The 23,474-nt window shown below is 39.5% G+C and overlaps 1 protein-coding gene and 1 long non-coding RNA gene across 2 annotated transcripts in view; both read left to right on the top strand.

Moving 5' to 3' along the window:
• Positions 1 to 23,474, top strand: part of LOC309633705 — a 184,917-nt gene that overhangs the window by 92,331 nt on the left and 69,112 nt on the right. The window lies entirely within an intron of this gene.
• Positions 3,761 to 23,474, top strand: part of MTMR9 (myotubularin related protein 9) — a 76,594-nt gene continuing 56,880 nt past the window's right edge. Inside the window, exons 1-3 of the mRNA XM_082402807.1 lie at positions 3,761 to 4,377; positions 17,198 to 17,306; positions 21,828 to 21,953. Of these exons, the coding sequence (XP_082258933.1) occupies positions 4,196 to 4,377; positions 17,198 to 17,306; positions 21,828 to 21,953 (417 nt within the window). The 5' untranslated portion in view covers positions 3,761 to 4,195. The remainder of the gene's footprint in view (positions 4,378 to 17,197; positions 17,307 to 21,827; positions 21,954 to 23,474) is intronic.

Genomic DNA, 23,474 nt, shown 5'->3' with positions numbered 1-23,474 from the left:
CCAATGCAGGAGACATGGGTTTGAGCCCTGGTCCAGGAAGATCCCACATGCCACAGAGCAACTAAGCCCGTGCGCCACAACTACTGAGCCTGTGCTCTAGAGCTCGCGAGCCACAACTACTGAGCCTACGAGCCACAACTACTGAAGCCTGCGCGCCCAGAGCCCGTGCTGCACAACAAGAGAAGCCACCGCAATGAGAAGCCTGCGCACCGCAACGAAGAGTAGCTCCCGCTCGCCGCAACTAGAGAAAGCCTGCGAGCAGCAACGAAGACCCAATACAGCCAAAAATAAAAATAAATAAAATAATTAAATTTATTAAAAAAAAAAAAGAAATGGTCCTTCCTCTCAAGGAGCTTACTGTCTAGTGGAATGCTGTTATGGACACATAAGGAGTCTATTTCAAGACAGTTGAAGAGGTGAAATCAGAGAGAGTAACCAAGGTGGGCTCAGATCTCCTGGGTGGCCATGTAGCATGGTGATGAAGAGCACAGAGTCTGCACTTGACTACTTGGTTCCGAATCCTGCTTCCACCACTTATTGCTGTCTGACCTCGGAAACATTATTAAGGTCTCTGGGCCCCAGTTTCCTCATCAGTAAAAGGAGAATACTAACCAACCTCAAAGAATTGTGGAAGGACTACATGAGCCAATGCTTGTAAAGCATTTATCACAATGTCTGGAACATAGAGTAAACACTCAAGAATGTGAACTGTTATTACTATTATTATTACATAGTGCTGTGGAACCTTTATAACATGGAGCCCATAGTTTTGGAGGGGAAGTCAGAGAAGGCTTCCCAGAAGTAGTGACATCTGAAATGAAATCTGAAGGATGATAGGCATTAGCAGGTCAGGGGACAAGGTACTGGGAGTGAGATGAGTATATATGAGGCAGAAAGAACAGTCAGATTTGAGTGCTTTCTCAAACTCTCATGTGCACAAAAATCATCTAGGAGTCTTGTTGAAGTGCAGATTCTGATTCAGTAGCTCTGGAACAGAACATTTCCAGTGAAGTTCCCAGGGAATGCTGATGATGAATCCCTGTTCTACACTTCCACTTGGTAGCAAGGTTCTAAATGGGTGCAAAATCTCAAAAGGATACAGCGAGCTATTTAAGGATGTCTGGCATGAAAATGGGGGTTGGGGACTGTTGTGTTGAGTAGAGAGAAGTAGGAGAGATGAGGTCTAGGATGCTGATCACAAAGGGACTTACAAGTTAAGAGGAGAAAAAAGCAATTTGGAACAGCAAAGAGGGCTTTAACTGCCAAGTGGAAAGTGGGTTGGAGGAGAACCTCTCCAGAAGAAAGGTGACCAACTGAGAGGCTTCTCCTATCAAGTAACAGTAGGTGAGAAATGATGGTACAAGCTATGGCAGTGGCCCTGGGGATGGAGAGAAGTGGAGGAATTCAAGAGCTGTTAGAAGATATGATCAACAATTTAGTGATTGATTTGCGTGGCGGATGAAGGGGATGGAGAACACAAGAAAGGCACAGCACAAGGTTATCAGTTCATCTCAGCTGCCTACGGTCAACACATAATTACAAAGCACATGGAGAATAGCTGCTCGTCAATGGCATACAGAGGCACTATCTTCTCCACCTGAGATGCTCCTGCTACTTTTGGCAATTGTTGACCTACTGTTTTCAAAATACCTTCATTTCTACTAACTCCTCAAGGCCTAATGGAGAAACACAAAACCAGGAACGTAAATTTGTACTTCATAATTTAGCACTTACTCTCTTATTTTGTTCATTCGTTATGTGGGGTGTGTTGGCCTCCCCAAATTAGCTGTTACTCTTTGTGGGCAAGGGCCGTGGATCTATTGTTCCCATTCCCCACAGTGGCGATGACCAGGTAGGCAGTTAATACATGCTAGCTGACTAGTTGATAGAATAACATCTAGATGTTTACATGTCAGTGCCATTTATTACGCATGAAATGATGACAATATCTGTCAGGTGTTGAGTGTTTTATATACATTATAAATGACATCATCTTATTTGGTTTATCAGAATCCTCTGAGACCCTTATATTCGGGCAGCTTGGGTAATAACTTGTTTGACTACAGCTTCACTTAATTATTTTAATAGAATGAAAGCCTATCCCATTACTGTTGAACTCTACTGCCACCTACTGTTCATGTGGTAAGTTAAGCTATTGTGCTGCCCACCTCCTTTCTTCTTTACTATTGAATGTATGTTTTCTTCAGATCTCAAGGGCTTTCTATGCTTGGAGTTTCAATCCAGAGAAGATGCAATTTTCTAATAGATTCTGGCATTTCATTACAACAACCCAACATGATATTGACAATTTTTCTCTCATTGGCAAAAAAGAGTTTATGCCTTTATGGAATATTAACCATTTAAAAATGTAATGACACAATGGTCTTTTCATAGGCTTTTTTTTTTTCCAGGAAAATTAAAAGAAAAAGGTCATGACATTTCTGAAGAATTTTTCTCTACCTTTAGAAGACATCATTAAACTGGACAGCTATCTAGGCTACACTTCATTCAGGGTGTAAATCTTAACTCATCCTTCAAGGTCCTCCTCTCAAATGATAACTTCTCCATAAAACCTTCTCTAATTCTTCATTCTAGGAGTCAATTCTCCCCTCCACAATTGGTAATTGTTATAATGAACCACATGGTGGAAGGACAACAAGAATTCCAAAATTAAAAACAAAACTTTATAAATCGTTTCCTCTCATTCTTTCTGATGGTTCTTTTTTTTCTGTTGTAGACAATCAACATAAAACTGGACTCTCAGCTGTAACAATCTCATAAAGGGCTTTGTTTTAAGAAAGAGAACGTTTTAGGAAGGACAAGGACAGAAGCAGAGACACGTGTTGGGTGATCTGATGAGAATTCAGGCAATTTATTTTGTCTTTGCTCTGAGACTTAAGGCAACTCGCTGTTCTTAGGTACTAGATGGTGAAGATTTCAAAGGTTAATGAAGTGACAGTAGACCGGGACTTAAACCCTTGCATATTTCCCCTCTAATGCCCTATTTTAGTTTGAAAATGTTAGTTTAAAAGGGGAGGGAGACACCAGGTAAATTTCTGGCATAGTTTAGGTGTCTGGAAGTAGTTCAGTTGGATTGTATTTAATGGGGAGGCCGTGCGGTGGTGACCAAGGCCCAATTCCTTGAATTTCATAGACCTAGACTGAAGCCAGTTCTGCTACAGATTAACTGTGTTTTAGCGCGTCACTTGAGTTTCCGCAAAGTATAGGATTGGTCACTTCCTCTTCAGTGTACTGTACGTATTTCTACCTAGGTCCCTCTCATAGGTGATTGTATGCTTTTCCTCTTTCTTGTTCAAGGTCACAGCACCTTGGCGCTCGCCCTCTGGGCGTCGGCGGTGTCCGGCCGTGTCCCTCCCTTACACCTGGCGCTTCTGTGGGGTCACGATAACCTACTCAATCCCACGTGTCATCTCTTCACGGCCAATGGATGAAAATCGCCAAAATTTACGGCAGCCCCATGCTCTGAAGAGGGATTACTGCTCAAGTGGAGGGAGGCAGGTCAGGGACCTCTTCTCGTCGTCCCTTTTTCCCCAGCCTTTTCTCAAACGGAATGTTTGTAGGGATGGCGGGTGCGACGGTTGGCTTGCAGGCAGAGCTTTTTCCTGCTAGGAACACAAATCTTCGATTCCCGCTGTGTTTCCGGAAGCATTCTCATCGGACCTAGGCGGGGACTGACTTCCGGATCGGACTTCCCAGACTTCCGAGTTTCGAGTCCGCCGCTTCCGCCCGGAGTTGCTTTAGGCTCCGCTGCGAGTAGCTACTTTCGCCAGGAGTCTGTAGCGTCTCGGATGTGGAAAGTGGCACTGGGGCGGCCTCCTTCTTGTCCCCTCAGCTTGCCCACCCGAGGCCGGGTCCCCAGGTGCCGGCGGCGGCGGCTGGGCCTGTCGCGGAGCGTTCTCTTTGCCCGAGTCCTGGGCCTGGGGGAACCGAGCGGTGAGGGAGCGGCGCCCGGCCTGGCCCAGCCCCGGTCCAGCCCCGGCTTTCCCGGGGCCTGTGACGGTGGCCACAGGCCTCGCCACGCCCATCCCAGCCTGGGGCGGGGCGCGACCTCCCCGCCCGGGTCCCCGCCCCTCCTGCCTGCCCAGCGCCTGGTCATTCCCGTCAGCCCAGCGGCGGCGTAACCGTCTCGCCCCTCCGGGACTCGGCAGTTCCCTGGCTCCGGCCGCTGGGGAACATGGAGTTTGCGGAGCTGATTAAGACGCCACGGGTGGACAATGTGGTGCTGCACCGGCCTTTCTACCCGGCCGTCGAGGGGACCTTGTGTCTTACTGGCCACCACCTGATCCTGTCTTCCCGGCAGGACAACACGGAGGAGCTATGGCTCCTCCATTCAAACATCGACGCCATCGACAAGCGGTGAGTGCCCATCCCACCCCCTGTTCCGCGGGGAACCTGGGGTCCTCAGGTGCAGGTCTGCGGAAACGCGTCCCATCGCCCAACCAGCCAGCAGATCGAGCCCCCTCTGGCCTAGATTGAGGATTTGAGTTTTAGAAAGCAGAAAACCATCCAAATGAGATACCAGGTTTCCATTCAGTCTGGCTGGGTTATCACGTGGTTGTTATCGTGATTATCATTTTTGGTACATAACACCATGTGGGGGGATATGCAACGTTTTCTTTTAAAATTTCTTTTCCTTGCACCGTCATATTCCTTGAATGTTAATTGTCCATCATAGTTCATGAAGTTGTGATTGAATGTGATTTAGGTAAAGTGTTTACTTGCCACTTTCGAGTATGTAGACTTCAGTATTGTAGTGTCTAAATTCCACAAAACCTTTTCCCCTCCTCTCAAAAATGTTCAGTTTATCATATTTCTCCTTATTTCTTACCTTCTGGGTCATCAATTTAAGATTTCCCACTATGGGAGATTATAATGTCTTTTATTTATTTTTACTCTGGCTTTTGGAAAGAACAGAGTAGGCTCTTAAACAAAGGTATTAATTAATTAACCTCTTATTTTGCACCCCAGACTCTTTCTTTCCAGGGTAGTGCCTCAGAGTTGAAAAGTTACACTTCCTTTGCAGTCAAAATTATCATTTCCCCAATGGCTTTGTACTTACTCTAGCCAGAAGAAGGTAAATTGGTTATCCAGTGAACACTAAAGTATAAATGAATGACAACAGCTTTTTCTATTACCTCTCAGGAGAATTTGGATACAGTATTAAGAAGATTCCTAGAGAGGTTATGCCTTAAAAGAAAATACTTTCTAATAGTAGAAGTTAATACGGGTGAAGTGGTGATAAATTTTTTTCAACCAGAGGGCTCTTGTTAGATTCCTGAGATCACCTTCTCCTGTGTAAAAGTTTTCAGCTGTTACTCATCTATCAATATTCAGTTTAACCATTTCAATCTGCCACCCCTTTCAAAGGTTCTTCTGTTAATCCCACAAGGAGAAATAATTCCCCTCACCTTGAAATCCTATAGCTCTTTAATTATACCTCTTTCGTAAGTATATTTTACAATCTGTATTTTGATAGTTACATATATGTTAGCTCCTTGAAGCCAGGACGCGAATTTGGTTAATTTTTATCTCCTTCAAAACTGTGGCATGGGCAGATAGGCACACAGGAAATAAAAGGATTAACCGCTGAATGGTCAGTGGTGCCATAGAATACAAATTAGAGTTTCTCCATGCCACCAACTCTTTTCTTTCTTCCTTACCTCTTTCTGTGGTTGCTTTTCACTCTCTCATTTCATCGTATTTACCTAGCAGTTACTACACGCTGGGCCTGGTTGGGCTAAACCAAGTATTTAAGATAAGGACTTTTTAATCTGTTAGGGGAGAAATGACAAACTGTACACATTTATCTTTTTCCTGGGAAGCAGCATGATGTAATGGAAAGAGCTCGGTGGTCAGATCAGAGTTTGTTGAATTGTTGCTTTCAAAAAAGAGTTACTTTCATGTGTCTTCTATATGCTGAGCTCTGTCTGGGCTGTGCAGATGCAATGGTGACTAAGACAGATGAGGAGCTTATGTACTAGGGGAGGAGATGGACATTCACATAAATCAACAAATAAATATATAACAACATCAGGTAATAAATGCCAGAAAGGAAAATAAAGGAAGATGTTAGGATAGAGAATGCCTGGAGTCAGTGTATTTAGAAAGAATGTTCGAGAAGACAAGTGACATTTGAATTAATGAAGGGAGGAAGACTGCAGTGTGACTACTGGAGGAAGGAGCGTTCCAGCCAAAGGGAATGCAAAGGCAGAGACTTGAGACAAGACCATGCCTGGCATGTAGGAGGAAGAACAAAGAGGCAGGTGTGGCAGGAGGGCAGTGAGCACGGGGTAGAAGCTAGGTGGACTAAGGAGACGGCAGAAACGTGGTTGGAGGGATAAGCAGGGGCCAGATGGTGTAGAGCCTGTTACGCCATGGGGATGGTTTTCATGGGAAGCCTTGGAGAGTTGAAAGCGTGGAAGTAGCAATCGGTAGACTTCTAGAAGTTGATTCTGGTGGCTGGCAGAAAATGGATTGTAGAAGGGCAATGATTTGTTAGCAAATCATTAAAATTTTTTTCCCTTTCTGTGGATTGCCTGTGAATTTCCTTGGTGTTTCTTTTTCTGGGGTTTTTTTTTTTTTTTTTTTTTTTTGGCACCAGTTCCTTATATACTCTAGGTATTAATTCTTCGCTTAGACATTGCAGATATCTTCTCCATATCTCTCACCCATTTGTTAACTCTTGTGTGGTGCCCTTTGTGGAACAGAAGTCCTAATTTTAGTACAAAATTCATAGATACTTTATGGTTTGTGCTTTTTAAGTCTTAAGAAGTCCTTCCTTATCCCAAAATTACTAGGATATTCTACATTTTCTTCTGTATTAGCTTTATAGTTTTACCCTTCATTTTTAGGTCTTTAATTCATTTGGATTCTACCTTTGTTTCAAGTGTGATAAGAATCCAACCTTGTTTTTCTTCATGTAGCAAGCCAGTTTTCCTAAAACCATCATCTAACAACCCATCCTTGACTGATTTATCATATATCAGGTGATTTTATATATATGTATATGTAATATATACAGCTTTTGCTGTGCCCTATAAGTTTTGTAATGTCAAGTTTTTGTTTTCATTTTTTTGTCTGTGTTTTATAATTTCCCTTGTGATTTCTTCTTTGATCCATTGGTTGTTTAAAAGTGTATTAATTTCCATAATTTGGTGAATTTCTCAATTTTACTTTTGTTACTGATTTCTAACTTCATCCCATGTGGTCAGAGAAGATACTTTGTATGGTATCTTTTTTTTTTTTTGGCTGCATCTAGCGGTATGCGGGATCTTAGTTCCCACACCAGGGATCGAACCCATACCCCCTGCAGTGGAAGCTCAGAGTCTTAACCACTGTACGGCCAGGGAGGTCTCTATATCTGTCTTTTAAAATCTGTTGAGACTTGATTTGTGGCCTAACATATGGTTTATCCTGAAAATTGTTCCATGTGCACTTGAGAAGAATGTGTATCCTATTGTTGTTGGGTAGCGTGTTTATGTCTGTTAGGTCTAGTTAGTTTATTGTATTAAGTCCTCTGTTTCCATATGTATATCTATCTGGTGGGGTATTAAAGTCTCCGACTATTATTGTAGAACTGTCTATTTCTCCTTTCACTTCTGTCAGATTTTGCTTCAAATATTTTGATTGTCATTAGATGTGTAAATGTTTATAATTGTTATACCTTCTTGCTGTGTTGAACCTTTTATTAATAGATAATGTCCTTTGTCTCTCATAACCATTTTTTATTTATAGACTATTTTGTCTAATACTAGTAAAGACTTCCTTGCTGTCTTTTGGTTACTATTTGCTTGGAATATCTTTTTCCTCCATCCCTTCAATTTCAACTTGTTTGTGTCTTTGGATCTCAAGTGAGTCTCTTGTGAGACAGACTATAGTTGGATCATATGTTTTTATCCATTCTGCCAATGTCTATCCTTTGACAGTTTAATCCGTTTACATTTAAAGTAATTATTGGTAAGGAGGGACTTCTGTCATTGTGCTGTTTGTTCTCTATATGCCTTAAAGCTTTTCTGTCCCTCATTTCCTTCATTATTGTCTTCTTTTGTACATAGTTGATTTTATTATAATGAAATGTTTAAAATTTTTTCTCATTTACTGTTGTGTATATTCTGTAGCTGTTTTCTTTGTGGTTACCATGGGGATTAAATTTAACATCCTAAAGTTATAATACTCTAATTTGAATTTATACCAGCTTAACTTCAAAAACATACAAAAACTCTACTCCTTTATAGCTTTGTCCCCACTGCTTTCCATTGATGTCATAAAATTACATTTTTATGTATTTGGGCCTGAAAACATAATCTAATAATTCTTTTAAATGTGTTAGTCTCTTAAATCATGTAGAAAATAAAATGTGCGTTTACAAACCATTGTTACAATAATACTAGCTTTTTTTAAAAACTATTTATTTATTTATTTTTGGCTGTGTTGGGTCTTCGTTGCTGCATGTGGGCTTTTTCTAGTTGTGGCGAGTGGGGGCTACTCTTCATTGCGTTGTGTGGGCTTTTCATTGCGGTGGTTTCTCTTTGTTGCAGAGCATGGGCTCTAGGTGTGTGGGCTTCAGTAGTTGTGGCACGCGGGCTCAGTAGTTGTGGCTCACAGGCTCTAGAGCACAGGCTCAGTAGTTGTGGCACACGGGCCTAGTTGCTCCGTGGCATGTGGGATCTTCCCAGACCAGGGCTCGAACCCATGTCCCCTGCATTGGCAGGTGGATTCTTACCACTGCACCACCAGGGAAGTCCCAATACTAGCTTTTATAAGTGCCTTTTTTTTACCTTTTTGAGATCTTTATTTCTTCATTCAGCTTCAAATTACTGTCTAGTGTCCTTTCATTTCACCTTGCAGGATTCCCATGAGTGTTTCTTGCAGAGCACATCTAGTGCTCACAAGCTCCCACAGCTTTTGTTTATCTGGGAATGTCCTACTTTCTCCCTCACTTTTGAAGGACAGTTTTGCTTGATATCAGATTTTTTAATAAATTTATTTATTTATTTATTTATTTTTTATTTTTGGCTGGGTTGGGTCTTCGTTTCTGTGCGAGGGCTTTCTCCAGTTGTGGTGAGTGGGGGCCACTCTTCGTCACGGCACGTGGGCCTCTCACTGTCGCGGCCTCTCCCGTTGCGGAGCACAGGCTCCAGACACGCAGGCTCAGTAATTGTGGCACACGGGCTTAGTTGCTCCGCGGCATGTGGGATCTTCCCAGACCAGGGCTTGAACCTGTGTCCCCCGCACTGGCAGGCAGACTCTTAACCACTGCGCCACCAGGGAAGCCCTTGATACCAGATTTTTAGTTGACAGTTTTTCCTTTTAGCACTTTGAATGTATCAGCCCACTGTCTTCTAGCTCCAAAGTTTTTGAGTTCCTGGTGTGGGTCTCTTTGAGTTAATCTTACTCGGAGTTCATTGAGGTTTTTGGATGTTTATAGTCACGTCTTTCATCAAATTTGGGAAATTTTCAGCCATTATTTTCTCAAATATCCTCTCTGCCCTTTTCTTTCTCTCTTCTGGTTCTGGGACTCCCACTGTGTGTGTGTTGGTCTGCTTGTTGGTGCCTCACAGGTCACTTTTCTTTAATCTTTTTTTCTTTCTGTTTCTCAGACTTGATAATTTCCATTGTCCTGTCTTCAAGTTTGCTGATTCTTTCTTCTGCTTGCTGAGAATCTGCTTTTGAATCCCTCTTGTGAATTTTTGATTCCAGTTCTTATACTTTTCAGCTCCAGAATTTCTTTTTTTTTTTTTTTTAGGTTTTCTATCTCTTTATTGATATTTCTGTTTTGTTCACACATTATATTCTTGACTTTCTCCATATCTTCCTTTAGTTCTTTGAGCATCTTTAAGACTGTTAAAGACTTTGTCTAAGATATCATCTTCCATCAAATCTTTTTCAGGGACAGTTTCTGTTTATTTATTTTTTACCTTTTGAATGGGCCATGCTTTCCTGATAATTTCTCTGCCTTGTGATTTTTTTTTTTTTCCTTTGCTCAACACTGGATGTTTAGATCTAATAATGTGGTAACTCTGGAAAACAGATTCTCCCTCCTCCCCAGGGTTTGCTGTTTTGGGGTGTTTCTTTTGTTTATTATTTTTGTTTTTTTGACTGCTGTAGGATGTCTATGCCAAGGATCAGCCTGAGGTGTAAACTTAAGGCTTTCTCAGGTCTTTTCTGAGCCTGGGTATGTGCAGTCACAGTCACCTCCTAATTTTCCTATATATACAGTTGTTTTCAGATGTCCTGATCTTTAATGTCTGGTTCCTGAAAGGGGAAAAGTGAAAAATGAAGAGGAGTGGGAAGAGAGCTGACCCTCTAAATCCACTGAAAGTCACTGATTGGGGGCTGGGGGCATCTTGCAACAGTGGGAGGAATTGCAGCAATGGCTGCCTGCCTCTTTGCACCTCTGTGATCAGAATCAGCAATCAACAATCACGGCACAGATCCCTGATATTTGGAGGACAGGGTCCCTTCTGCCCACCCTGGCTCCTATAAGCTGTGTGCAAGCTGCTCTAAGAACATATACACAGCTGCCTGCCACTTGGGTGGGGGTGGGGAATGGGTAGCTGCTGTTTTGCTAAGAGCTGAATTTATCCAAAATTAACTGCAATTTATTATCCAAGTCTTTCCCTAGAAGTTGCAAGCCTTTAATAGACATCAGAGTTCCAAAATAGGTACAGCAAAGAGATTCTGCCAGTGCAATTGTTATCTAGGTGGGAAGACAGATTCCTAATGCTTCTGATTCCACTATCTTCCAGAATCCTTTCCCTTATTGAGTTTTGAGGGTTTTTTTTTTCTAAGTATATTCTGATACAAGTCTTTTATCAAATATAAGATTTGCGAATGTTTTCTCTCAGTCTGTGGCTTGTCTTTTTATTCTCTTTAACTGTGTCTTTCAGAGAGCAAACATTTAAAATTCTGAAGACATACAGTTTATTAGCTCTTTTATAGACTGGGTTTATATCTAAGAAATCTTTGCCTAACCAAAGGTCACAAAGATTTTCTCCCATGTTTTCTTCTAGAAGTTTTATAGTTTTAGGTTTAGATATATGATCCATTTTTAGTTGGTTTTGTATATGGTTCATGTATAGATCCAAATTCTTTTTTTCATATAGACATCTGATCATTGTAGCACCATTTCTTGAAAAGTCTGCCCTTTCTTCAATGAATTGTCTTTGCACACCTTTGTCCATATGTAAGTGAATGTATTTCTAGACTTTCTTCTCTATTCTATTGATCTATTTGATGCCATTGCTGCCACAGTCTTTATTTTTATATTAAGTCTTTAAATTATATAGTGTTAGCCGTCTGATTTTGTTATTATTCCAAGTTGTTTTGGTTATTTGAGGTCATTTGCATTTCCATATGAATTTTAAAAATTCATTTTTGGCCATACCATGCAGCTTGCAAGATCTTCCCCGACCAGGGATTGAACCCGCACCCTCGTCCGTGAAAGTACAGCGTCCTAACCACTGGACCGCCAGGGAATTCCTCCATATGAATTTTAGAATCAGTTTGTCAATTTCTTTTTAAGAAAGGCCTGTTGTGAGAATTGTGGTGAACCTGTTTATAAATGAACTTGATGAGAATTAACATAGGATATCATAATATTGAGTCTTCTGACTTATGAACAAATCTCTCTCTCCATTTATCTTATTTAGGTCTCAAATTTCTTTCAGCAGTGTGTTACAGTTTTCACTCACAGGTCTTTCACATCTTTTGTCAGAATTTCCTCTGTGTATTTCATATTTTTTTATGCTATTTCAAGTGATATTTTTCAAATTTCAGTTTCCAATTACCTGTTTGTATTAATCATTTAAAAAAATTTTTTATTTATTTTATTTTTGGCCGCATTCTGTCTTCGTTGCTGTGCATGGGTTTTCTCTAGTTGCGGCAAGTGGGCTACTCTTCGTTGCGGTGCACGGGCTTCTCATTGTGGTGGCTTCTCTCGTTGCGGAGCATGGGTTCTAGGCACGTGGGCTTCGGTAGTTGTGGTGCACGGGCTTAGTTGTTGTGGCTCACGGGCTCTAGAGCGCAGGCTCAGTAGTTGTGGTGCATGGGCTTAGTTGCTCTGCAGCATGTGGGATCTTCCTGAACCAGGGCTCGAACCCATTTCCCCTGCATTGGCAGGCAGATTCTTAACCACTGCGCCACCAGGGAAGTCCAGTACAATGTTGAACAGAAGTGGTGAGAGGGAACATCCTTGTATTATTCCTGATCTTAGTGAGAAAGCGTTCAGTCTTTCTCATTAAGTATGCTATTAGTGGTAGAGTTTTTTGGTTTTTTTGTTTTTGTAAATGCTCTTATCAGGTGGAAGAAGTTTACTTCTGTTCCTAGTTTGCTGAGAGTTGGGTTGCTTTGTTTCATTTTAAAATCATGAATAGCTGTTGGATTTTGTCAAATGCTTTTTCTATATCTATTGAGATGAGCATATTGTTTTTCTTTTTCAGCTTGTTAATATGGTAAATTACTTTGTTAAACCACCCTTGCATTTTTGGGATAAACCCCATTTGCTCGTGGTACATTATCCTTTTTATATATTGTTGGATTTAATATGCTAACGTTTTGTTTAGAAATTTTACATCTGTGTCTATGAGGGATATTCGTCTGTAGTTTTCTGGTGATATTTTTGGGTTTTGTATTTGGGAAATGCTGGACTTTAGGTGTGAATTGAGAAGTAATTGCCTCTTCTCAGTTTTTTGGAAGAGTGTGTCTTGACTTGATAGTATTTTTTCCTTAAATGTTTTATAGAATTCATCAGTGAAGCCACCCAGGACTGGAGTTTTCTTTGTGGGGAATATTTTATTGAAAATTTCAGTTTATTTAGTAAATATAGATCTAACCAGGTTATTTATTCTTGAATGATCTTTACTAGTTTTTGTCTTCTGAGGAATTTGTCCATATCATTTACCTTGTTGAATTTATTGGGATAAAATTGTTTCTAATATTCCCTTATTATTTTTTAATGTCTGTGGAGTCTGTAGTGATTGTAACCTCTCTCATTTCTGACATTGGTAAATTGTGACTTTCTTTATTCCTGATCAGTCTGGCTAGAATTTTATCACTTTTATTGATCTTTTGAAACAATCATTTTTGCTTTCATTTTTCCCTAGAATCTTCTCTTATTTCATTATTTTTTTTTTCTTTTTATCTTTATTATTTAATTTTCTCTGCTTTGGATTTAACTTGCTGTTCTATTTCTAGTATAGTAGAATCTGAGGTCACTAGTTTGAGACCCAAATTTTCTTCATTAATTTCCTTCTTTCCTAATATAGGTGGTCTCCTCAGACTATCAACCCCACCCAGTTTTCCTCTCCCTTCACTATAACTTGGAAAATCTCAAAACAGTAAATTGGGGCAGTCACTGGACTCACCCATCTCCCAGAGAGCCCTGTTCTTTGTTGTCTGATGTTCAGTGTCTTGAAAACAGTCTTTCCTTATATTTTGCCCAGTTATTTTGGTTGTTTCAGGTAGGAGGGTAAATCTGGTCCCTGTTATTCCACCTTTGCCAGAAGTGGAAGTGCCAAGAGTATGAGTTTTCAAAATACATTTCATAAGAGGCATTCCACTGTGTTGTTTAGTAGTGGATATCTGGTGGAATTTTCTTTGCTAGGATTTGACCCATGTTGATAATTTTTGCTTATCCAAATTCACAGTGCAGTGATGTTGGGCATGGGGGTATTTACAGTTGAAGTAGAATTTGGGAAGAGTAGCTGTAGGAGTTGTTTTCCTAAGCTAGGCACAGTATAAATAAAATTATCCGCTTTAGATCAATATAAGAATTCTTAATTTAGGGAATACTCAGAAGTATTAATGGGAAAGAATTGGGGCAGTCAGTGGCAAAGCAAAAGAAAAATCAGAACTGTCAACAAGTGCAGACAAAAAAAAAAAACAAGAAAAGGAAGACAAAAATCCCAACTAAGGTAAAATTAAATTTGTTCAAAACTTACTGATACAAAATTTATGATTACACGTGGCATTTACTCTGAAGTTTTCCTTGACTTAGAATAGATATTGCAAGTTAATAAGTTTTAAAGACTGAAAAAAAGATACTTATTTTTCAAATCAACTGCTGTAAGTTTGGAAGTAAGTAAAATCTGAAATGAACTGTTTTTCTATGCTTTGGAAATATCTCTACACAAACACTTAATACATTAATTACAGATCTGTTTTTCCTATTATTTGAAGTAAGGCCCCTAATAATCTCCATTAAATGAATTGGCCAGCATGAATTACTTTATATATTTGAAAAAATTTTTAAATACGTATATTTAAAATTATTTGTGGCTCACATTTTAATGATGCAGGCTTGATTCTTCCTTAATTAGATTACTAGGGGAGAAGAAAGTTGAATACAGGCACACGGCGGAGGTATTGCAGGTTTAGTTCCAGACTGCCTCAGTAAAGCCGATATGACAATAAAGCAAGTCACATGAATTTTTTGGTTTCCCAATGCATGTAAAAGTTATTATACACTATACTGTAGTTTATTAAATGTGCAGTAGCATTATATCTAAAAAAGCAGTGTACATACCTTAATTTAAAAATACTTTATTGCTAAAAAATGCTAATCATCATCTGAGCCTTCAGTGAGTTGTAATCTTTTTGCTGGTGGAGGGTCTTGCCTCAGTGCTGATGAATGCTGACTGATCAGGGTGATGGGTGCTGAAGGTTGAGGTGGCTGTGAAAATTTCTTAAAATAAGACAGCAGTGAAGTTTGCCACATTGATTCTTTCCTTTCAAGAACAGTTTCTCTGTAGCATGCAATGCTGTTGGTAGCATTTTTCCCACAGTAGGACTTTTTTCAAAATCAGAGTGAATCCTTTCAAACCCTCTTGCTGCTTTATCAACTAAGTTTATGTAATATTCTAAATCCTTTGATGTCATTTCAACAGTCTTCATCAGGTGTAGATTCCATTTCAAGAAAACACTTTGTTCAACTCCTTATCCATTAAAGTTTTATCATGAGACTACAGCAGTTCATTCACACCTTCAGGCTCCACTTCTAATTCTAGTTCTCTTGCTATTTCCACCACATCTGCAGTGACTTCCTCCACTGAAGTCTTGAACCCCTCAACATTATCCTTGAGGGTTGGAATCAACTTCTTCCAAACTCCTGTTAATGTTAATATTTTGACCTCTTCCCATGAATCAGAGATATTCTTAATGGCATCTAGAATGGTGAATCCTTTGCAGAAAGTTTTCAATTTACTTTGCCCCGTTCTATCAGAAGAATCACTATGTATTGCAGCTATAGCCTTATGAAATCTATTTCTTTTTTTAAAAAATTAATTAATTAATTAATTTTTGGCTGCGTTGGGTCTTTGTTGCTGCTCGCGGGCTTTCTCTAGTTGTGGCGAGTGGGGGCTACTCTTTGTTGTGGTGCGTGGGCTTCTCATTGCAGTGGCTTCTCGTTGCGGAGCACGGGCTCTAGGCATGTGGGCTTCAGTAGTTGTGGCTCGTGGGCTCTAGAGCGCAGGCTCAGTAGTTGTGGCGCATGAGCTTAGTTGCTCCGCAGCATGTGGGATCTTCCCAGACCAGGGCTTGAACCCATGTCCCCTGCATTGGCAGGCGGATTCTTAACCACCGTGCCACCAGGGAAGTCCCTGAAATATATTTATTAAATAATAAGATTTGAAAGTCAAAATTACTCCTTGATCCATGGTCTGCAGAATGGGCATTGTGTTAACAGGCATGAAAACAAATATTAATGTCATTGTACGTCTCCATCAGATAATGGGTGACCAGGTGCATTGTCAATGAGCAGTAATATTTTGAAAGGAATCTTTCTGAACAATAGGTCTCAACAGTGAGCTTAAAATACTTAGTAAACCACGTTGTAAACAGATGTGCTGTCGTCCAGGCTTTGTCGTTCCATTTACAGAGCACAGGTAGAGTAGATTTAACATAATTCTTAAGGGCCCTAGGAGTTTGGGAATGGTATATGAGCACTGGTTTCAACCTAAAGTCACCAGCCACACTATCCCCTAACAAGAGGGTCCGTCTGTCCTTAGAATCTTTGAAGCCAGGCACTGACTTCTCCTCTCTAGCTACGGAAGTCCTCAGATGGCCTCTCCTTCCAGTAGAAGGCTTTGTCTACCTTGAAAATCTGTTGTTTAGTGCAGCTACCTTCATGAATTATCTTAGCTAGATCTCCTGGATAACTTGCTGCTTCTTCTACATCAGCACTTGCTGCTTTGCTTTTACTTTTATGTTATGGAGATGGCTTCTTTCCTTAAATCTCATGAACCAACTTCTGCTAGCTTCAGACTTTTCTTTTATAGCTTCCTTGCCTCTCTCTGCCTTCAGAGAATTAGAGTTAGGGCCTTGCTCTGGATTAGGGTTTGATTTACGGGAATGTTGTGGCTGGTTGATCTTCTATCCAGCCCACTAAAACTTTCTTCATATCAGCAATTAGGCAGTTTTGCTTTCTTATCATTCATGTGTTCACTGGAGTAGCACTTTTAATTTCCTTCAAGGACTTTTCCTTTGCATTCACACCTTGCTACCTATTTGTCATAAGAGGTATAACTTTTGGCCTGTCTCGACTTCTGACATGCCTTCCTCACTAAGCTTAATCCTTTCTAGCTTTTGATGTTAAAGTAAGATGTGTGACTCTTCCTTTTACTTGAGCTCTTAGAGGGCATTATAGAGTTATTAATTGGCTTAATTTAAATATTTTTGTGTCTAAGGGAATAGGGAGGCCTGAGGAGAGGGAGAGAGATGGGGAAACGGCAGTTGGTGGGGCAGTCAGAGGACACACATTTATCAATTAAGTTCACTGTAGTATATGGGCATGGTTACTGGTGCCCCAAAACAATTAAAATAGTAACATCAAAGATCATTGATCACAGATCACCATAACAAATATAATAACAGTAACAACAATAATAATAATAAAGTTTGAAATATTGTAAGAATTACCAAAATGTGATGCAGAGAGATGAAGTGAGCAAATGCTGTTGGAAAAATGGCGCCGATAGACTTGCTGGACACAGGGTTGCCACAAACATTCAATCTTTAAAAAACGCAATATCTGCGATGCTTAATAAAGTGAAGTGCAATAAAAGAAGGTCTGCCTGTATAGATGGTGATTATAACTAACCTCCTCTTTTTAAAGAAATAATCATATACTTTGAGTTGGGAGTATATAGGTCCCTAAGCATAATTTATAATTTTTTTATAGGTTTGTGGGACCACTGGGTACCATCATCATAAAATGTAAGGATTTTCGAATTATTCAGTTGGATATTCCTGGAATGGAGGAATGTTTGAATATAGCCAGTTCCATTGAGGTAAGTATTTTGGAAGCAAAATGTGATGAAAATAAATAATCATTAAAAGGAACCTTATTTTCTGCTTCACTGTAGCTCTTATGTTTTTTTTTTTAACATCTTTACTGCAGTATAATTGCTTTACAATGGTGTCTTAGTTTCTGCTTTATAACAAAGTGAATCAGCTATACATATACATATATCCGCATATCTCCTCCCTCTTGCGTCTCCCTCCCACCCTCCCTATCCCACCCCTCAGGTGGTCGGTCACATAGCACCGAGCTGATCTCCCTGTGCAATGCGGCTGCTTCCCACTAGCTATCTATTTTACATTTGGTGGTATATATAAGTCCATGCCACTCTCTCACTTCGTCCCGGCTTACTCTTCCCCCTGCCCGTGTCCTCAAGTCCATTCTCTACGTCTGAGTCTTTATTCCTGTCCTGCCCCTATATGTTTCTTTTAGATACTTAGTCATGTTGTGTGACTCAAATATTGAAGACTGAATGGAAGAGCCTCACCCTGAGTCATTGTTATAGGAATGTAAAAAGATTTCATTGACTTAACAGCAGTTTTTAATGCTGCTTATTCTTCTGGGTTTATCGATGTTATAGCATGTGACAGGAATTCCTTCCCCTTTAAGGCTGAATAATATTCCATTGTGTGTATATAAATGCTGAGACTTCTTAAAAACGTTATTTCTTTTGTAAAGCAAGTAATTATCAACAATGATTGTAGTCTTTTGTTTGTTTTTAGTAAATCTGAATTTCCATATATTATGTTTGCTTAAGACAGGATGTATTTGTTTTATATTTACAGAAATGATATTGAATATCTGTTCAGATTACAAATAATAGAAATTTTACTTGGATAATTTAATCTTTTTTTAAAAAATTTTTATTTATTTATTTATTTATTTATGGCTGTGTTGGGTCTTCGTTTCTGTGCGAGGGCTTTCTCTAGTTGCGGCAAGTGGGGGCCGCTCTTCATCGCGGTACGTGGGCCTCTCACTATCGCGGCCTCTCTTTTTGCGGAGCACAGGCTCCAGACGCGCAGGCTCAGTAGTTGTGGCTCACGGGCCTAGTTGCTCCGCGGCATGTGGGATCTTCCCAGACCAGGGCTCGAACCCGTGTCTCCTGCATTGGCAGGCAGACTCTCAACCACTGCGCCACCAGGGAAGCCCAAATAATTTAATCTTTAAATTGAAGAGCTCACAGTGTTTTCTTTCCCATTTTAACCAACTATTTTGGTATACCCTCAGATTTTAAGTTGCTTTATTTTAAATCATTGCCACTAAATTATAGCAATTAACTTTATGTTTACAGTATTTTCTAGGTAATTATAGAGACACACTGATTTTTTTTTCCTTCTGTCTTTGAGTGACTGATCTGGGCTTTGTATGCAAAATAAATGCTATTGGCTTAACTGTTAAAGGGAGCAGAAAGGCTTAAATCTGTAGGATCTCATTTGGCTTTTAAACAAAAATAGAGAAATAGAGGAACCACCGTTGTGGTACTGAGAAAATGGCATGTAGCATTTTTCTTTCTGCTTTTGCTAAATTTTACTTAAGGAAATGAGAAGATGAGCTGAACTGTTTGTCTTACATTTTCATCATTTGGAAATAACACAGTAATGTTGATTTGGCTGAATTTGCTGACATGAGTGAGAAACGCACTGTGGCTTCTAGGCTGTTAAAGGGAAATGCTATCCTGCTATTTGGGCTGGGGAATGCCACTCACCCACTTCAGTTGAGCATGTGTTTTTTTTTCAGTTGTGGGGTTGGATTTTCACTGTCCCGTCCACATTTTTTTTTCTTATCCCTTTTATAACTTGTAAGATAGCTGGTGGGTGTTAGTGAAGTTGCCTGCGGTGAAGAAACAGGGCAAAAAGCCTATTACCCCACTTGCTGATTGCATTTACTTAACTTCTTGGCATCTGACACTAATCAGTTGTTTATTTAGCTACACATATTACCTAAAGCTCTGTAGAAACTGACTGATTATGTAGAAACTGACTGATTATGTAGAAGCCCTTAAGGCTGAAAAGAAGCGGTAAGTAATTTGACCTTAGAAAATGAATGCTCTGTTGATTGTTTTAACAGCATAGTAAATACACATAGTGTACTTGGCCTCTAGCCTTTTCCTGGCATCCAATTTCGCTCCCTTATTCTATACTTCTTGACATAATTTGGTAGTAATAAGTGCATTTCTTATAAAGCACAGTTGAACTATTCTTTGTTATCAAAATCCATATACCCAAATATATTCTGTTGCCATAAATAGAATCCCATTGGAAGAATAACTGGCAAGTGCTTGGTTTTCTAAATTATAGCAGGAAGTCAGATGAATCTTATTTTCTGTATAGTTTCAGTGGCCTTTTAGGGTTGAAACGACTTCAGTTCTTTGAGCATTAATGTGTTTAAAGGAAAAGTTCTGTCTCTAGTGACATGAAATGTAATCACGACAAGTCTGAGCCTGACTGCTTATTGCCTGCCAGAATGGTTGCTGACGTGCATTTAAAATAATGGTTGTACCAATCACTATGGAATACAGTATGGAGGTTCCTCAAGAAATTAAAAATAGAACTACCATATGATCCAGCAATCCCACTTCTCGGTATATATCCAAAGGAAATAAAATCATTGTCTTAAAGAGATATCCATACTCCCATGTTCACTGCAGCATTATTCATAATAGCCAAGGTATAGAAACAACCCAAGTGTCTGTTGATGGATGAATGAATAAGGAAAATCACACACACACACACACACACACACACACACACACACACACACACACACACACACACACACACAATGGAATATTATTCAGCCTTAAAAAAGAAAGCAGTCCTGCCATTTGCAACAACATGGATGAAACTGGAGGGCGTTGTGTTAAGTGAAATAAGCCAGACAGAGGAAGACAAATACTGCATGGTATCACTTATATGTGGAATCTAAAAAATAAAAAAAAGCAAACACAGAAACAGGGAGTAGAAAAGTGGTTTCCAGGGGCTGGAGGTAGGTGAAATAGGGAGAGGTTGGTAAAAGTTACAGATGTTTATTTATGAGATAAGGTTTGAGAATCTAATGCATAACATGGACTATAGTTGATAACACTGTATTATGTAAGTGAAGTTTGCTAAGAGAGTAGAACTTAGATGTTTTCATAAACAACAACAGAAGGTAAATATGTGAGGTGATGGATGTGTTAATTAACTCGATGGGGGAAAACCCTTTCGCGATGTGCATGTGTATCACATCATCACTTTGTACATTTGAAATATCTTACAGTTTAATAAAACTGCCAATTTATACCGCAGTAAAGCTGGAAAAAAATTTTTTTAATATTGCGAAGAATATCTTTTAAATAATAAAATTTAAAAATTAAATAAATAAAATAAAATAAAGGTTCTACTGACCTGATCTTTCTGTGACCTAAAAGGAGGTAGCTTTATTCTGAGAGCTAGGGGATGTTAGCATGATGTTGGGCCCTCTTCCCCCCTCCAGCTGAGTGTCTCCAAAATTACTGCAGTTTGAATTATGCTAATTGATTTTGGTGCCTTTTTTTTCCACTCATAGAAATGCTTCTAAAACTCCCCTGTCAGAAGGATGAAACTGCCAGGTGATCCGTTTCTCAGTTCCTCCACCTAGTCAGGTTTTCCTGGTGTTGTCACCAGAATTCAAGTGCTTCAGATGGCAATAGGCTCATTTTGGGACCACAGAGTTATTGCCCCGGTTTTGGGTCAGTGTAGCATAAAGGTATGAGGATACCTGACCATATCACTCTAGGAAGGGAGGAAATTTCACATCGATGGAAGCTATGTGGAGCATGTAACAGGTAAAATTATTTTAGAGTTTATTATGTGCCAGGCACTGTTCTAGCCCTGTTACATACGTTTTCTCTCTTAATGCTCCCATCAGCCCTAAGAGGTAGGTACTGTGAGGTAGACCTATGAGGTTATTTCTTCTATTTTACAGCTAAGGAAAGTGAGGTGTAGAGTGGTTACATTACTTAAACACTCTTGCATTGGCATCTGGAATTTGAGTCCAGCAGTCTGACTCCCTTTGGACTCTTTGGCTACTAAGCTTTTTTACAATTGCTAACACACACTGATTTTAAATAATTTACATATGTTTATATATAGTTCATAGCTGGATTTTGAGCCAAGGCCTTACTGACTAACCAAAACCTGTTCTCTGGTCCCCAGAAATATTTGGACCTTTTTATTAGGGCTTATTAAATGGTCTCAAGAAGGAGTTTTTTCATTTTTCTCCTGAGTAGGTGTGCACATTGTTTTGTTCTTTTGTTCATTCAGCAAATGCTAATTGAGTGTATGTTATGTGCCAGAAACTTTGTTAGAGGCTGAAAGCATGGTAATTAGCCTCAGTAAGGTATAATTGTGTCTAGTGATAAATACCATGTTAGAGAAATATATTGGGTGTCCATCATTATTAGGCCGTATTTAATACCAATTTGGCAATTAGGAAGTGTTTAAAATTGTGATATGTTCCAATTTCTTTCTTTATTTCTTTTTTCCTCTAGGCATTATCTACCCTGGACTCCATCACTCTGATGTACCCTTTCTTTTACCGGCCCATGTTTGAAGTGATAGAAGATGGCTGGCATTCTTTCCTTCCTGAGCAAGAGTTTGAACTCTACTCTTCAGCTGTGAGTAACTTTTGAGAGAGCTATGGGTAATGAGAAATAACCCAGCACTTTACTTGTGAAAATGATCACTTCCTTTTGACGAGTGATAAGGTGCAGTTGACTTATCCATGCCTAAAAGAAGTATCTATTAGCTATTAGTGCTGCAGCCTTTGCCATTCAGAGATTTGTATAATTTGTTCCCAGTGCTGCAGCTTAAGTAATTTTTCTTCTAGTGGATTTACTGATAAAACATTAAGATCTTCATAAAGATAGTCCTGACATGTTTTAATTTGGGGGTGTTTTAAAAGTGTCTTCCTAGAAACAGCTTTATATACAGTAGTTAGGTTCTGAGCCATCTCCCAAAAGTCTGTTGAACCCACTGTGTATCTAGGAGAGCACTAGAGAACCATGTATCGATTTGTTTTTGTGGGAAGATTTTTGTGATTTTATAATTTGGGTTACTAAGACCAGTGTACTAGATCCACGTGTTCTTTCTGGAAGATTGGAAGATTGGCAGGACCTTCCTGCACACTTTCTGCTTCTACTGCTGCCCACCCTCCTGAAGCCATTTTTTTCTTAGCTTTTGTTAATACTTTTTCCATCCTGATACTTGCTTTTACTGTTAAGTATTCTGCCAGTGGATGGTAATAGTACCCAAATAAACTGTACATATGAAATGAGAAGATATACATAAATGCCAGATTAAAAACAATGAAGTTTTTTCTATCCCACTTTTACTTATGAGTGGGATGTTGTTTATAAAGGTTTTTTGCTTTCACCAAAAAAGAAACATCTGTGTCTGTCATTGAGTGTTCTGTTCCCTTCTCCCCTAACTGGCTGAAATGTACAAATACCCAAAAAAAGGAATGGGCTGTATCTCATTAGGAAAGAAGCTGCAATTGTCCAATAAATAGATGCTGTTGGTCTTCAAAAAAAAATTTTTTTTTTTTTTTTTTTTTTTAACTACTTTTCTTTTTCCAACATACCTCTGTAAATGGGTCCTAGGAAGATCAAGAAGTAGGGACCAGGGTGCCATGTAATTTAAAGAACAAAGATGTCCATAGCAGCAAAGTGAGAAAGGAAGGGGAATTTTACATTCTTGTGTATGGAGCATTTTTATATAGTTTGTGGATAACTACCTGTATTTATATTTATATTCAGGGTCTTTATAGCATTAAAAACTGCATAGTAAACATTCTCAAATGCATGATGCTTTTCTTTCGTATCCATTAACTACTAGCTAACAGCTACCTTAGAGGAATCCTTAGTTACTTCCTAGGTGGAAAATGGCACTCAGAATTTGATCTGGAAGGGAGATGTCTGGATGATTTTCTTTGGTTATCCAAAAACGTCTGTATAAATGACTTGCTCATGATTTATCTTGTAGTTAGGTGCCATAAGTGAACCAGTCTAAGTCTACATTCAACAAGCCAACATTCAGATCAGTCTCCTATTCTGTGCAGAAATCCTCTGTGCTAACACATCCATGATGTGGTTGTTCAGCTTCTGCTTGAAATCTCTAGTGCAAGAGAATTTGCAAAA

Source organism: Balaenoptera borealis (genome assembly GCF_965194805.1).
Source record: "Balaenoptera borealis genome assembly, chromosome: 8".
NCBI classification, from domain to species: Eukaryota; Metazoa; Chordata; class Mammalia; order Artiodactyla; family Balaenopteridae; genus Balaenoptera; species Balaenoptera borealis.
The sequence above is the reverse complement of the archived record's forward strand: the minus strand, read 5'-3'. Positions and strand labels throughout refer to the sequence as shown.